Source organism: Mangifera indica, chromosome 4, assembly GCF_011075055.1.
Source record: "Mangifera indica cultivar Alphonso chromosome 4, CATAS_Mindica_2.1, whole genome shotgun sequence".
In the NCBI taxonomy this organism is placed as follows: domain Eukaryota; kingdom Viridiplantae; phylum Streptophyta; class Magnoliopsida; order Sapindales; family Anacardiaceae; genus Mangifera; species Mangifera indica.
Window position 1 is genome coordinate 16,356,817 of NC_058140.1, and position 14,900 is coordinate 16,371,716.

Consider the following 14,900-nt stretch of genomic DNA (forward strand, 5'->3'; position numbering starts at 1 on the left):
AATCCTCAAATTTTTCTTTCTAATCACTTATAAATGTTTATCTGTAATGAAGTATTTTTAATATATATATATATATATTATTAATAATTCTTCAGCTAGAAAGTCTTAATTAAATTTATCAATATCACATTTACCATATGCCACTAGTTTTGGATTATAAAATATTATTTTATTATAATATAATTAAGGAAAATTGAAATTTTTACCACTATTTTATTCCGTGTATACAAAAATGTCACCTATCCTAAAGTTTAAACAAATATACCACAACAGTAATCAACTTTTCCAAAATACCCCTCCTTCTATATTTATGCAGATTCTCTCTTTTTCTCTGTAACTTTTTCTCTCTTCTTTCTTATCTTTCAAGTGATAAAAAAATCATGTAGAAAATAGAATAAGTGTTTCAAAAACAAAAGAAGGAAGAAAAAAACTGAAAAAGAAAATAGATTTCAAATTAAGAATTCTTGACTGAAAAAAAATGTTAAAAAGGTTGGCAGAAAAAAAGAACTGGAAAAAAAAAAAACTGGTTGGCGGACCTATGGAACCTTATTATGTAGATTTCAGATTTCAGAATAAGATTGATAATTTAATTAAAAAAAACTGGAAAAAAAAAATTAAAAACGGTTGGCATGGGTTACACCAACTCTTTTTTAAGTTTTGAGGGTTGGCGTTATGCCGACCCATATATTAAACAGATGAAGGACACCAACCCTTTATAATATAATATATATTATATTATATTATATAATTATATTATAATTAAAATATATTATATTATATTATAAGACGCCAACCCTTCACCTGTTTAATAGATGGGTTGGCGTAACGCTAATCCTTGACGTAACGCCAACCCTCAAAAATTAAAAAAGAGTTGGCGTACCCATGCCAACCGTTTTTATTTTTTTTTTTCAGTTTTTTTTAATTAAATATCAATCTTATTCTGAAATCTGAAATCTACATAATAAGGTTTTATAGGTCTGTCAACTAGTTTTTTTTTTTCCAGTTCTTTTTTTCTGTCAACCTTTTTAACTTTTTTTTTCAGTCAAGAATTCTTAATCTGAAATCTATTTCCTTTTTCAGTTTTTTCCTTCCTTCTTTTGTTTTTAAAGCACTTATTTTATTTTCTATATGATTCTTTTATCACTTCAAAAATGAGAAAGAAGAGAGAAAAAGTTACAAAAAAAAAGAGAGAATCTGCATAAATATAGAAGGAGGGGTATTTTGGAAAAGTTCATTACTGTTATGGTATATTTGTTTAAGTTTTATGATAGATGATATTTTTATATACACAGAATAAAATAGTGATAAAAATTTCAATTTCCCATTATATATATATTTTTGGTGGGCATTGTCACTTTTCCATGTCAGCAGAGTTCATAGACATGGTCAGCTGCGCTTTCACATGTACAAGGACTTTTGAGTCTTTGTCTATAATCTTTTTATATTTCGTTAAGTTTGTCTATATTATTTTCCCCAACTTTCGTTGAGCTGTCCAACTTTTCCCTTGCGAAAAATAATTTCAGAATCATCAACCATCTCTTTTTCTGTAACTTCACTTAATTCACATGTTTTTAGCCTAGGAGGTCAATATTTGAATAATAATAAGATATAAGAAGTTTATAAATAATTATAAAATCTAGGAGGTCAATAAAATACTATAATTTACTTTTTTAATATTTTAAACATAGTGAATAACAAATTTTCTAAAGGTAAAGTGGGTGAATTGATCCAATTCAATCCTTTTTAATTATATTCCTGTTATATGTTAAAATTATTATTTCATCTTTCATTTCTTTTGTTTATTCTCGTTATCAAAAAATAATAATTAATTATTTAAAATTTTGAATTAAAGTATAATTTATTTATATACTTTAGTATATGTTGATGGTATCCTCCTCACATGCAACGATGTGGAGCTCCTCATAGATATCTTAGTAAGGCATTTGAATGATAAATTTGCCTTAAAGGGTTTTAGGCTCTGCTTCATTATTTTCTAGGTTACTAAAATGTTTGAAGCAAAACCTTATACAACACCATTTGCTGCTGGTTTTAGGCTACTTTTTTATGACAATTCCATTTTTTAGATCTTTCTCTCTATAAATGTATTGTCGAACCTTTTTACTATCCAACTTTATGTATACCAAATATTGTTTTCTTTATTATTAAGATGAGTCAATTTTTCTAAAAGCCTATCATTTTTTACTGATAAACCTGTAAAAGAGTTATCAGATACATAAGCGGAACCTTGTTATATGGATTACTCTTCAAACTAAGTCATAATTTAGAATTGTTGTTTCTAATGTTAATTAGGCCAGTATCCTGCATAATGAAAAGTCTATATCTGGACACTATCTCTTTATATGGTGCAATCTCATTGAATGGATTTCTAAAAACAAAAGACAGAGGATGAATATAGAACATTAACCTAAATTTGGTCTCAATTTCTCTGCTCCTTTTTGTGATTTGTGTGATAATCAGAGTGCTAATTCATTAGCCTCTAATTCAGTATATCATGCTAGAACTAAACATATAGAATTAGATGAGAGTTAGTTCTTCAATTTGTTCTAAACGAAGTTCAAAAAGTTGATATCTTGACAGAACCCTTAGCTATTGGGCAGTTCTCCATTCTCCGGCAGTCCATCAACTTGCGTAGTCCTGAGCTTTGAGAGAAAATTCAGCAGTCTCCTCTTTCATTTTATACTATTATATTTATAGCACTTTTTACTTCATTCTTTACAATAGCCTACTTTTATTAAAGATATAATCAGACTCACTTTCCACCACAGTGATTTTTCCCAACCCAAATACCCTTAAGAATCAACTAACAAAGAAAATGAATTTGAATTTGTCGACTAGTATCACTACTACAATTATTATTATAATTTTCCAGTATAGATGTTATGTTTGAGACATATTAACAAATGGGTTGTAGTTGTAAAATGCAAAGTAACAAGTTTCTTAAAATGAGATGAAAAGAGGTGAAGGTTCAAAGGAATCTTAATTTTCTTAAGCAATTTTTATTATAATCAAAATTGATTAATTTTAAATGCATTGATAAAAATAAAGCTAAATTATGTTTCGATTTCTTATCCTCAAAGTTTAGGTGAATATTATTATTATTATTATTATTAAACACAAAAAGTTTGGCCAAATTTCAAAAATCCCCTAGATAATTATATAGTTAATAGGTTGCCAATATTTCTCCTTAAAAAAGTAAAAAAAGTCAATAATTTTTTTTAAAGGATGATTAATTTAAATTTCTTAATATTTTAAAGATTATTTCAGGCAGACAATTTTAATTTGTTTTTATCTTTAAATAATAATAATTCAGATATTCAAATAATTAACTATATCATTTTAATTTGGATTTTTTATGAATATGCAATGATTTTTTATCTATGTATATAAATTGCCTATTAAAAATATGTCTATCAATATAGTTGTTATTTTGGCAATAACTATTTGGTGTTAGACAAAATCATAAAACTCGGGAAAATGTTGTGTGAAATTTAAAGCTTCTGTGTGAAAGCTAGTTGGCGATGGTGGAACATATACTTGTGTTCAACATTTAGGAATAACCCTTTCCCAGTTAATCGGATCACAAGTCAATGTTAAATTTGTCTGATGTATTTAAGTTGACAATTTGTCTCACAATTAAGGTTGAACAAATGATAAAGGATGGACTTCAAATACATTGCGGGTGCCATTAAACGTAATCGTACATAAACTATCAAATAAAACTTTGATTTTCTATAGTTACTTGCATAGGTATCACTATCCTGTAATACATAATACATATTATATAATACAATAAGATACAAGTGAAAAACGATACATATCATGAAGTGTATTATATTTATACAATACAATAAATGTATTGTACGATATAATATATATTACCGATATAAATCGATACACTTTTTAGAAAAACGACGATATAATAGGGGTATGTAACATCTCTCCCCAAAAATACTATATTCCAGAGAAAAAATGTTACGAATTAATATCTAAAGCGTTTATTTTAAAACAAATTTTAACATGAATTCGTCGCTATAAGCATTTTGAAATTATTCCGAAAAAAAAAATCTGGAAACAAACAAAAGATGTATATATCCTATATAAAAACTCATCTGAAAACATCTAAGATAATTAAGTAATCATGTACATGTCCCTAGATACAACTGTACAACTATCTGAATAAGGCCAAAAGTCAATAATATCATATACATATAACAAAAACTATAGATAACCTGCCTCAGCTTAGATCTATCTTTGCTGACCTAACCTTGCCTCACAATTATCTTGATCACTTCTACCTACAATTATAAAAGAAAATGAAGTGAGAGATAAGAACACTTAATAAAGGAAAAGAATTAAGTAAATTATCTCATTTTATGTTCTAAATCACCCTCGAGACTCAATCTCATATCATAACCTCCTCAAGGAATCAAGGAGATAATCTAGTTCATCATTTACTATTTGGACCACACTTGGTCCCATCTAGTTTCTATCTGATACTTTCTAGAAGTTGATTACAGAGATTTGATATTTTTCTAAGCTCAAGCTCTTTTTCTTTCTTTTACTACACCATTTCTGAATTTGAATTGTGCCCTACTACGAGTATGCTCTACTACGAGTGGATTTTACTGTAGATCTATATCCTACTACAAATGTATCCTACTATAGACGTACCTTACTACGAGCAATGTAGCGTAAAGTGCCCCATTATAGTTTGTAGCATGCATGTGAACGTTATCTCTTACTAATCTTGCTTCCATCTTAAATTATCTATAACACACTAGATTATACTCTTGGGACAATCCCTGAATTCTGAGCCCTATATTTCTTTTCTTGCTTTTCTTTTTCTCTCATTTCTTTCTTTTTTTCCTTTCATTTTTCTCCTCCTTTTCTTTCTTTCCAAAAACTATAAATTACTGTTTATTGAACTGTTTATTTGGTAAGATAGTCTTTTTGTTTATTGAATTTAATAGTTCAAATAGTCTCTAATCCATACAAGCTATATATCATTGAAAAGAGGATTTAAAGAGCTTTCCAACAAGCTATAATAACACTTATGATTCATAAGATAAGATAGTCAAAACATGAGATTAAATCAGTGGCAAAAAATTGTATTTACTTTTTATTTAGTAAGATAATCTTTTTGTTCATATAATTTAATAGTCCAAACAGTCTCTAATTCATATAAGTTGTATATCATTGAAAAAAGGATTCATAGAGCTTTCCAACAGACTATAATAACACTCATGATTTATCAGATAAGACAGTCAAAACGTGAGACGAAATCAGTGGTAAAACTGTAAATATTATCTAACTCTTTGTCATAAACAAAATCATACATATAGATACCCCAAATGGCACAACAACATTTCTTAACTTCAAAATCATCATTTATAACATAGAGCCAATGAACCAAAAGTATAAAACATGAAACATACCAAGAATGATTCCACTTACATTGTTTTAAACCAATTTTTGTCAAGTTGACTCATTTCTCTTTGTTTTGCTTCTTTTATCATCAAAACCATATTAAATCAATGTCAAAACACACTAACATATTCATATAACATGCATCTAATATATATAAACATAAGTAAAGAGAAAAGAAGAAGATTTTTTGGTTACCAAGACTTTCAAAGTGTTTCATTTTTTTTCTTTCCTTACTTTGTCTTCCAAACCCCTTCAATTCCTTCATTTTTCTTCAAAAAACAAAGAAAACAACATGAAGAAGGCTGAGCTTCTGGAAATGATGGGAGAAGATGATGGAAAAAGGCATAAAGTTTCCTTTTTTTGTCTTTTCTCTCTCTTTATATATATATATATATATATACACACACACATACATATATACATATATATTTAAAACTAAAAATGTCTCAAAGCAAGGCCAAAAAATATAAATGCCCATGGAACGTACTTGAGGTATTACAACTCTTTCCTCCTCACAAGAATTTTGTCCTCAAAATTCATAAAAACAGCTCTAGCTATTTCTCCCTCATGGTCTGCTATATTTCCAAGGTAACCTCATCTATCTTCCGATTTTTTCGTAAGACTTTTACAAGAGGAATCTGTCGATTTCTTAGTTGTTTAATTTTCTTGTCAAGTATCTGTATCGGTCTTTCTTCATAACTAAGGTCTTCTGCTAACTAAATATCATTTGTATTCACGACCTGGAAATGATCACCAAGACACTTCCTCAAAGATAAGACATGAAATACATTATGAATCCGGTCCATACTGGTTGGCAAGGTCAATTTGTAAGCCATTTTACTAACTCTCTCAACTATCTCATACGGACCAATATATTTAGGAGCTAGCTTTTTTTTCTTTTTGAATCTCATCAGATGCTTGAATGGAGCAATTTTTACAAATACAAACTCATCCACATTGAATTCCAAGTCTCGGCGTCAACGGTCTGCATAACTTTTCTATCGATCCTAGGCCTGTTTCATTCTCTGCCTGATCAGTTGGACATCATCGATCATTTTTTTGGGTCAACTCAAACCCAATGGATCGAGATAACACATCTCTCTCTCCTATCTCATCCTAGTAGAGAGGAAAACAACACCTCCTACCATATAATGTCTTATAAGGTGTCATATGAATAGTCATCTTGTAGCTATTATTATAAGCAAACTCCACTAAAGGTAACATTTCTATCCATGTAGCGTTATGATCCAAGCAAAAAACTCTCAACATGTCCTCCAAAATCTTATTAACCCTTTCCGTCTGACCGTCTGTCTAAGGATGATAGATTGTATTAAATGTCAAATTAGTACCTAAGGATCTCTGGAGACTATTCTAAAAAGCTTATACAAATCTCGTATCACGATCAGATACTATGGTCCTGGGTAACCAATGTAATCTAATAATTTTCTTAACATATAATCTCTTTAGCTGATCTGTGGTAGTAATATCTTTGATGGGCAGAAAATGAGCTAACTTAGTTAATCTACCAATAATCACCTAGATAAAATTGCATCCATTATGAACTCTAGGAAGCCTATTGATGAAGTCCATAGAGATATGCTCATATTTTCATTCTAGAATAGGCAGAGGCTGAAACAACCCTGAAGATTTCTAGTGTTTGACTTTAATTTGCTAACAAGTGAGACATCTAGTACAAACTCACCTATATCCTTTTTCATGTCGAACCACTAAAAATGTCTTTTTAAATCTTGATACATCTTTACACCCTTAGGGTAGGTAGTGTAAAGAGAACTATGAGTCTCTGCAAGAATTCTCTATCTCAATTCGATTATCTAGGGAACATACATTCGATTTCTGAATTTGAGAACTATATTCGTTACTTGGAAATCTATGTTGAGACCCTTTTGAACTTTTTGAACTTTCTGTTGACACCACTCATCTATTGTTTGAGCCTCTCGAATCTCATCTATGAGAGTGGGCTGAATCTTTAATCTGGTGAGGGCTCCAATCACAAGCTTAATTTGCTCTCGATCCATATCTATCTAAATTTCTCTCTGAACTGTCAGTTGTGATATCATCAAGTTTCTACTAAAAACATTTGCAACCACATTAGCCTTGCTTGGATGATATTTAATATCACAGTCATAGTTTTTTACTAACTCGAGTCATCGTTTTTGTCTCATATTTAACTCTTTCTAAGTGAAGAAATATCTGAGGCTCTTATGGTCAGTACAAACATTACATCTTACCCCATACAAATAGTGTCTCTAGATTTTCAAAGCAAAAATCATCGTTGTTAACTCCAAATTATGAGTAGGGTATTGGGTTTCAAATTCTTTCAACTATCTTGAGGCATATGCTATCACCTTGCCTTACTGCATCAACATTGCTCCTAAACCATCGTGTGAGGCATTAATATACAAATTATACTCAACTCCCTCATCTAGAAGTGCTAACACTAAAGCAGTAGTAAATTTTCTTTTCAATTCTTGGAAGCTTGCCTCACAAGCATTTGACCACTGAAATGACATTACTTTCTTTGTGAGAGTTGTAAGAGGTCTGGCAAATCCTTCCACAAACCTCCAATAATACCCCATCAAACCTAGGAAACCACGAATCTCCTTGACTGTCTTTGGTTTCTGCCATTCAACTATACCGTCAATCTTACTAGGATCCATAGATATACCCTTTATTGAAATCACATGCCCTTACTGTGAGAGTTGTAAGTGTTGTTCATGCTCCTCTCGACTGCGAGAATACACTAAGATATTATCAATGAATACCGCAATAAATTATTCAGGTAGTCATGAAATACTATGTTCATCAAATTCATAAATACCGCAGGGGCATTTGTTAATCTGAACGACATCACTACAAACTCAAAGTGGTCATACCTCATTCAGGAAGCTGTCTTAGATATATCATTCTCTGCCACTCTCACCTAGTGATAACCAAATCTCAAATTTATCTTGGAGAAGATCACAGATCCTCTCAACTAATCAAATAAGTCATCAATCATGGGTAATGGGTACTTGTTCTTAATTATGACTTTATTTGGCTCTCTATAATTAATGCACATTCTCATGGATCTGTCTTTCTTTTTCACAAATAGGATGGGAGCTTCCCAAAGAGAATGACTTAGTTTGATAAAACCATGATCTAGTAACTCTTGGAGCTGATTCTTCAATTCTTGTCAACCTAAACCCCATGAATTTTTCTTTAGGTCAGATTATTCTCTGATAATCTAATATTGAAATTTTTTGTTCTTTATATGAGGCTTGCCGGCCTTGATATGAATAAGTAAACATTTCATTTCTATATTTAATAGAATATTGAAGGTCTGAAGAAGAAAAGAGTTGGTTAAATAAGTGATGAGCTAGATACATCTCTGCTACACTTTTCATCATTATTATTTTTCTTTCACGCGGATTTCTTGGAACGAAACTAAGTTGACAGTGTGTTTCAGAGACAATCAATCAAAATCATGGATACTGAAGATGACAAATTACGAAGTCGTCGGAGGCTGTTCGTCGCCGGCAAAACACTAGACTTGTTTCATTCATCATCTACGAGGTAACTTATCATTTCTATTTTCAGGTACATATAGATATTTGAATCAAGAAACATAACCAGTTTTCTTAAGCTGCTTCTTCTGTGTTGAATATGTCACTTAAATTGAGTCTTTAAATTATAATTGTAGGCGTTTGAGTTACTTGGTAAGCATAAGAAGCTTGCACTCTCAGTGTTTTTCCTTATGCTAGAAGTAGCAGCTTTGCTTTTGCACGTATATGAGGAAAGCCGAAGGAGTATTCTTCTTGCTGCATTCCTATTGTCGCTATTTAGTTTTGTGACAACTGTTTTCACTTGTTTCCGGGGAAGACCCAAAGTTCATGCAGAGAAGCAGCTTGGTGCTTGGCTTCTCGGTGGTTCAACTAATTGCTGCATTCTGGCATTTTTGGGCATCAAGATCATGAATAATTACAACGATTCGATTTTGCTTCTAGTCTTGGCCCTGATTGCTGTTGTATTCGTCTGTGCAAAGTATGAAAACAATAATTATATTGTTTCTTCAAGCTCAAGCCCCTCATATGATCAAGATTTTGAGATTGATCTACTATCAGCCATGACTAATTCCATCTTCTATGATCCTGCGGCACAATCTTATGATCATGCTAATCAGCAGTTCGATTTCAATCGAGAGCTTCAATATGTGCCGGTATGAATGTCATCCTATTTGCACCTATTAAGAATTATATTACATCAATTTGGCTATATTTAAAAAAAAAATCTTTTTACAATTACTGTCTTGAATAAGTTATTAGAAAAAAAAAAAAAAAACATTAAAACGTCTTGCCTTTCAAACAAGCTTAATTTTGTAGTATAATGATGTGTGATATTGCAGTAACTTGGTTTCATTTCATATATCTATAATACAGTTTCTCGATTATGTTATATGATCGAGCTTTGGAGGAAAAATGTGGAGAGATACAGCTTGAGGCAAGATCTCTCCTTGGAGTCAGAAACAAACGCTTCTTCCTGTGGCTCCTGAGGATGCAGGTTTTTTTCTTTGAAGGTTTCAGGTACATCGATTACTTAAGATGATATCTGCATCTGTTTTTTTTTTTTTTTTGTTTAATTTAAGTGTATACTTATGTATATGAATAATTGTACCAATTAACACTAAAGTTACATATTTTATTTTTAAAAGGACAGAATCACATATAGTTGTATCTATTAAGTTTACAACATTGGTTAAAAAACAAATTGAGTGTAGTTATATAAGTGTGAGAGAAAATCTCAAGCTAGCTCTTCGGCTAGGAGAGATCTAATAGTATTTTTATGGAAACCAACAAATGGTATCATAACCTAATTAAAGTAAACTTTTCTAATAAAGTAGAACTGATCTCTAATCTTGTGAATATCTTTGTCAATTACCTTAATTTTCTCTTTTATTAACTCCTGTTGTAACAGTCTTTGGGCTTTGAGTTGAAATAATGAAACTTTTTTATTCTAAATATCTGTGACCACATTTACTTTGGTATCTGATCTTTTACTAATTTTAACCACTGTCTTTGTTTCAATTCAACTTCTTTTAAGTAAAAAGATACCTTAAATTCTTATGATTGATATACACGTTACACTTAACTTTGTATAATTAGTGTATCCAAATTTGTAGAACAAACACCACAGCTGCTGACTCTATATCATGGGTAGGTACCTCATCTCATATTATTTTTAATTGTCTTGAGACATAACCTATTACCTTACCAATTTACATCAATATTGCCTCTTATCCACTCTGTGAGGGGTATGCCAAGACATCATAATCTATACCCTCAACCGGTAGTGTCAAAATTGGAGTTGTGGTTAACTTCTTCTATGGCTCTTGGAATATAATACTTACAGGCAGATTTTAGAGAGATTGAGAGGAGCACACAGTGCTGGACAATGTCATGCTATATATGAACCTCTCTAGCTATAAAAGTTTTAACCCACTAAACTGAGTTCTCTCCATGACGCACGCCCGCCCACAATTGTGTTCACATGCAATGGTAGAACCGCTGACTTTGTAGTACAATAATTGTTTGAACTTGCTAAATGCTACTGGACACAGCTATAGATATATCTGTCCCAGTTCTTGCCTACAATTAATTAAGCCACTACATAAAACTACGTTTGATCATCTCTTTTTTGTGATTATAATTGGGATAATTGGACTTTACAGAAAGGACTATTTGCTAAATGGCAAAGTGTCTTAATCCCTTCATACGGTTCCTGCAAATCTTAATTAGATCGATCAAATTATTCGTACGGATATAGTATAAACTTATCCTACTAGTACAAACTAGATCTAAGGGTGGATAATGTTTTGGGTAATTGGGAAGACTTGTTAAATGTTTAAATCCATACATATAATTTAGATATTATCAATTGTAATGGTTCAATTATTCAGACATAATTTGATATTGTCCAATTTGGATCTAATTCTAATTTATGTTGTAATTATCTTTTCTTAAACTAGATTAAAAGGTTACGGAAAAATAACAATGGGTGAGTGGTTCTAATTATCTTAGAATAAGGATCATTTGGTCCTCCCCAGAGAGTTGTCTTGTATTGATTAAATTTTAGATTTTTCTCGAACTCAAAGGGCAAAACCAACATCACTTTTTGAGTGGGTTAGCTACTCAAGCTCACCTACAACCAGATTCAAAATGAAAAAAAAAAAAAAAAAAACCCTTTGATGTCTCTATTGTGGATGTTTCTAAACTGCATATGGGACCAATCCCTGCACACTCGCCAAGGTGAACCTGAATTGTCCCAGATATTTTAGTACTTTTGGTCCCTGTCATGGCGTGCGCCATGATTCTCCTAATCTAACACTAAGGAAGGAGAGATATCAACGATCATAGTATAAGTATACAGTGAATCTAAGACTGAAGACATCACAAAAAATTTTTAACATGTAGATTTGCAATACTATTTTAAATTTAAAAAAATCAACTTTACAAGTCTATTTAAAAAAAAAATTCAGAACATCTGCACCTGAAAAATTTGTAGGTATACACATATATGATCCAAGATTCATCTATTTGTAGAATTCAATTTAGAATCTACAAAATATGAAGCATAAATCGAATTGAAGGAAACCCACAAGAGTATTAGAATAAAGAAACAATCAAATTAATCACTTGTTATATATATTAACATAAAATTAAACCCTAGTAGAGTCGCAGATAAAATTCATCAATAATCAGTCATGTATTAAAGCTAATAACACAAAACATGCAGTTGAGAAATTAAGAACTAGCTAGATAAATAATAATCGGTCTAGTGATAGGATTGAACTAATTTACTTGAATGCCTCGTTGTAGTCTCTGTTTGCTTCTGGAATTGGGTTCCACTCCCACAGTCTATCTGAGATTAAAGCTGCAGTTGGAAGTGAAGTTGTTAGAGTGTTGAGTCCCTGCGGCGCCGCCTGCACTTGATGAGGTTGCAAAGTGGAGAATTGCAAGTGGTGATTGAAATTATACGGTTGTTGTTGTTGTTGTTGTTGCTGGTTAATGGAAGCTTGTTGGTACGTTAATAATCGGTGAAACTCATCAAGGGCAGTGGCCGCGGCGGAGTTTGACGACACAGAAGAGGATCCGCCGGGAAATAGAGTGGTGCAAGTGGGGACTAAAGAATTGAATACTTGTTTAGACTGGTGAAGGAACAAGCCTTCCTCTTCAATGGAAGACGGCAGCCCGAGTGAGGTGCTGATTGGAGCCATTGTTGGACGGTAAACGTTTTGTTTTGAAAGCCCAAGAACTATGGTAACATCTGAGGTTGTACTTCCATCTGTTTCACTTATCTTTTCGATATCAAGTTGAGGTGAATTATGAGATTGAGTTCCAAAAGTTTGGAACCTCTCCATTGCTACATGTTGAGCTGCCTCTTGAGGATATTTATTCGATGGCGTAAAGCTTCTTGATGATGATGAAGATGAGGCTCTCGTTGGGAGCGAACGAGGAAGAGATGGATGGTCTTCAACTCCAGCTCTCTTGTACACGCGGCAAAGCGATATCTCGACCTGCAAACAAGGGAAGAATTGAATTAAAGTGAAATAATTTGATGTTCAGGAAGAAACTGAAGAATTATTCAACGAGCTCCATTTTGATGTGAATCTTTGAAGAAACCAAATAGTATTCAAATCAAACCCATTAAATTGCAAAAGATTGAACACAACTGCCAGTACTATTACAGGAAAATTCCATTTTTCATCTTTAGAGCTTCTGTATTTTCTCAAAATCGTGTGAAATTTTTCTAGGGTTACTGAAAGGAAGATGAAGAAGATAGAACTGAGATTTTATAGCATCAAAGAAAGCATGTATGTATGCCTATATATCTATATACTGTTCATTTAGGTATGAATTATGGTGAGTTACCTTCTGGTATCGTTCAGTTTCATGCTGAGGAAGACGATACTCATTCATGATCCAACTGGTTCTGATGCCTTTAGGAGCTTTCCCAGAGTAGAAGACTAGGGTTTTCTTCAACCCAATTGATCGACAGCTCTCACTTCTGATCATTCGATCAGCTCCGGTCGCCTTCCAATACCCAGAAGTCGTCACTCTATTAGGCCTGTCACCGTTTCTATACTTTCGATCTCTCGGCACATAAAAGAACCACTCTTTCTCTCCTATCGCCGCCAAAGCTTCAACAAAATAACATAACCAAAACCACATGAGAAAGCCATAAAGAAAAGCAAAAGCAACATAATGAAAGAAGAAGACGAAGATGATTACATAGAGATACATATATATCAATTTATGCCTTGCAAAAAAGGGAGAGTTTGTCATTTATTTATTTTGTTTGTTTACCAGGAAGTTCCCAAGGGTCATAGCGGTACAGATCAAGAAAAGTGATGAGCTCGACATTGAAACGCCTGCCCTCAACCTTACGGCGAAGGTAGAATTCAACCAGTTCTTCTTCGGTAGGATGGAAACGAAAACCAGGCATCACCATGTCATGTTCATGGTGGTCATCATCGTCATCCTTGTTGTTGTTGTTGTTGTTGTTGTTACTGTTATTATCGTTGCTCATGCTTGCTGCTGCAATTGCCATAAACTTAAAGAAAAAAAGGACAATAAATAATGAAGTTAGAGATTGAGGTTTGGCCAGCTAGCTCTTTATATACTTGAAAGTATTGAACAGAATTTGAGTGGTATATATGCAAGAGGTAGGCAAGATTTGAACCAATAGTTAATTAAATAAATAATTTTTTATTTTTTGGTTGATTGTTAATTTATGAGAGAGAGAAAATGGTGAAGAAGAAGAAGAAGAAGAAGAAGAAGGAGAATAAATGGAGGGAGTAAATAGAAAGATCTTCATAGCTCTCAGGGCCTACAATGGACAAAGTTAAAAGATGAGAAGACGACTTAACAAATCATAGGACAGGGTTGTCCACAAGCCTTGTCTTAGCGGTGGCATTGGACTTTTCAATTCTGCTCTATTCTCTCTAATTTTCAGTCAAAAATTTCTTTCTTTCATTAAATTTTTCTATTTAACAATATTGATGTACATGTGAAGCACCATCAATTTACAAGCTGGTCACCTTTTATCCTAATTGACAGCATTCATGTCAAAGCAAAGAATGTTCATCATGGTTATTGGGATAATTGAAAAATTAATCCTTAAAATCACGTATGACATTTTATCCAAAATTTTTTATTTGTTTTTACACATACTAGAGGTTTTACTTAATCAAATCATATATAAAATGATTTGACACTAAAATAAAAAACATTAATTAATTATTCAAAAATGTATATAAAATTAATTATTCAAAAATGTATATAAAATTAATTATTCAAAATTGTATAGATCTTTTTAAGTCTTAATAAGCAATCTACATATCTAACAACTTGCGTAGTCCAATAGAGATGATAAATTAATTAGCTTAATTTAATCTT

The 14,900-nt window shown here is 31.9% G+C and overlaps 2 protein-coding genes across 2 annotated transcripts; both read right to left on the reverse strand.

Moving 5' to 3' along the window:
- Positions 1–7,820: 7,820 nt before the first annotated feature.
- On the reverse strand, positions 7,821–8,126 carry LOC123214341 (uncharacterized mitochondrial protein AtMg00860-like). Its single transcript, XM_044634087.1, has one exon. The coding sequence runs from the start codon at positions 8,124–8,126 to the stop codon at positions 7,821–7,823; it is 306 nt and encodes a 101-aa protein (XP_044490022.1).
- Positions 8,127–12,107: 3,981 nt separating this feature from the next.
- On the reverse strand, positions 12,108–14,328 carry LOC123213423 (NAC domain-containing protein 35). The gene is made up of 3 exons (XM_044632857.1): positions 13,809–14,328; positions 13,374–13,642; positions 12,108–13,018 (listed from the first exon to the last, which is right to left on the reverse strand). Exons 1-3 carry the CDS (start codon positions 14,050–14,052, stop codon positions 12,299–12,301), a joined length of 1,233 nt encoding a protein of 410 aa, XP_044488792.1. The 5' UTR covers positions 14,053–14,328; the 3' UTR covers positions 12,108–12,298.
- Positions 14,329–14,900: the final 572 nt, after the last annotated feature.

What these genes read in the sequence shown, in the direction of transcription:
- LOC123214341 (XM_044634087.1), bottom strand. Translation starts at nt 8,126, where the DNA reads ATGGATCCTAGTAAGATTGACGGTATAGTTGAATGGCAGAAACCAAAG.
- LOC123213423 (XM_044632857.1), bottom strand. Translation starts at nt 14,052, where the DNA reads ATGGCAATTGCAGCAGCAAGCATGAGCAACGATAATAACAGTAACAAC. An exon ending in TGACCCTTGGGAACTTCCTG is followed by an intron (nt 13,643 to 13,808) that starts GTAAACAAACAA and finishes ATTTTGTTGAAG; the next exon opens with CTTTGGCGGCGATAGGAGAG. An exon ending in AAACTGAACGATACCAGAAG is followed by an intron (nt 13,019 to 13,373) that starts GTAACTCACCAT and finishes CCTTGTTTGCAG; the next exon opens with GTCGAGATATCGCTTTGCCG.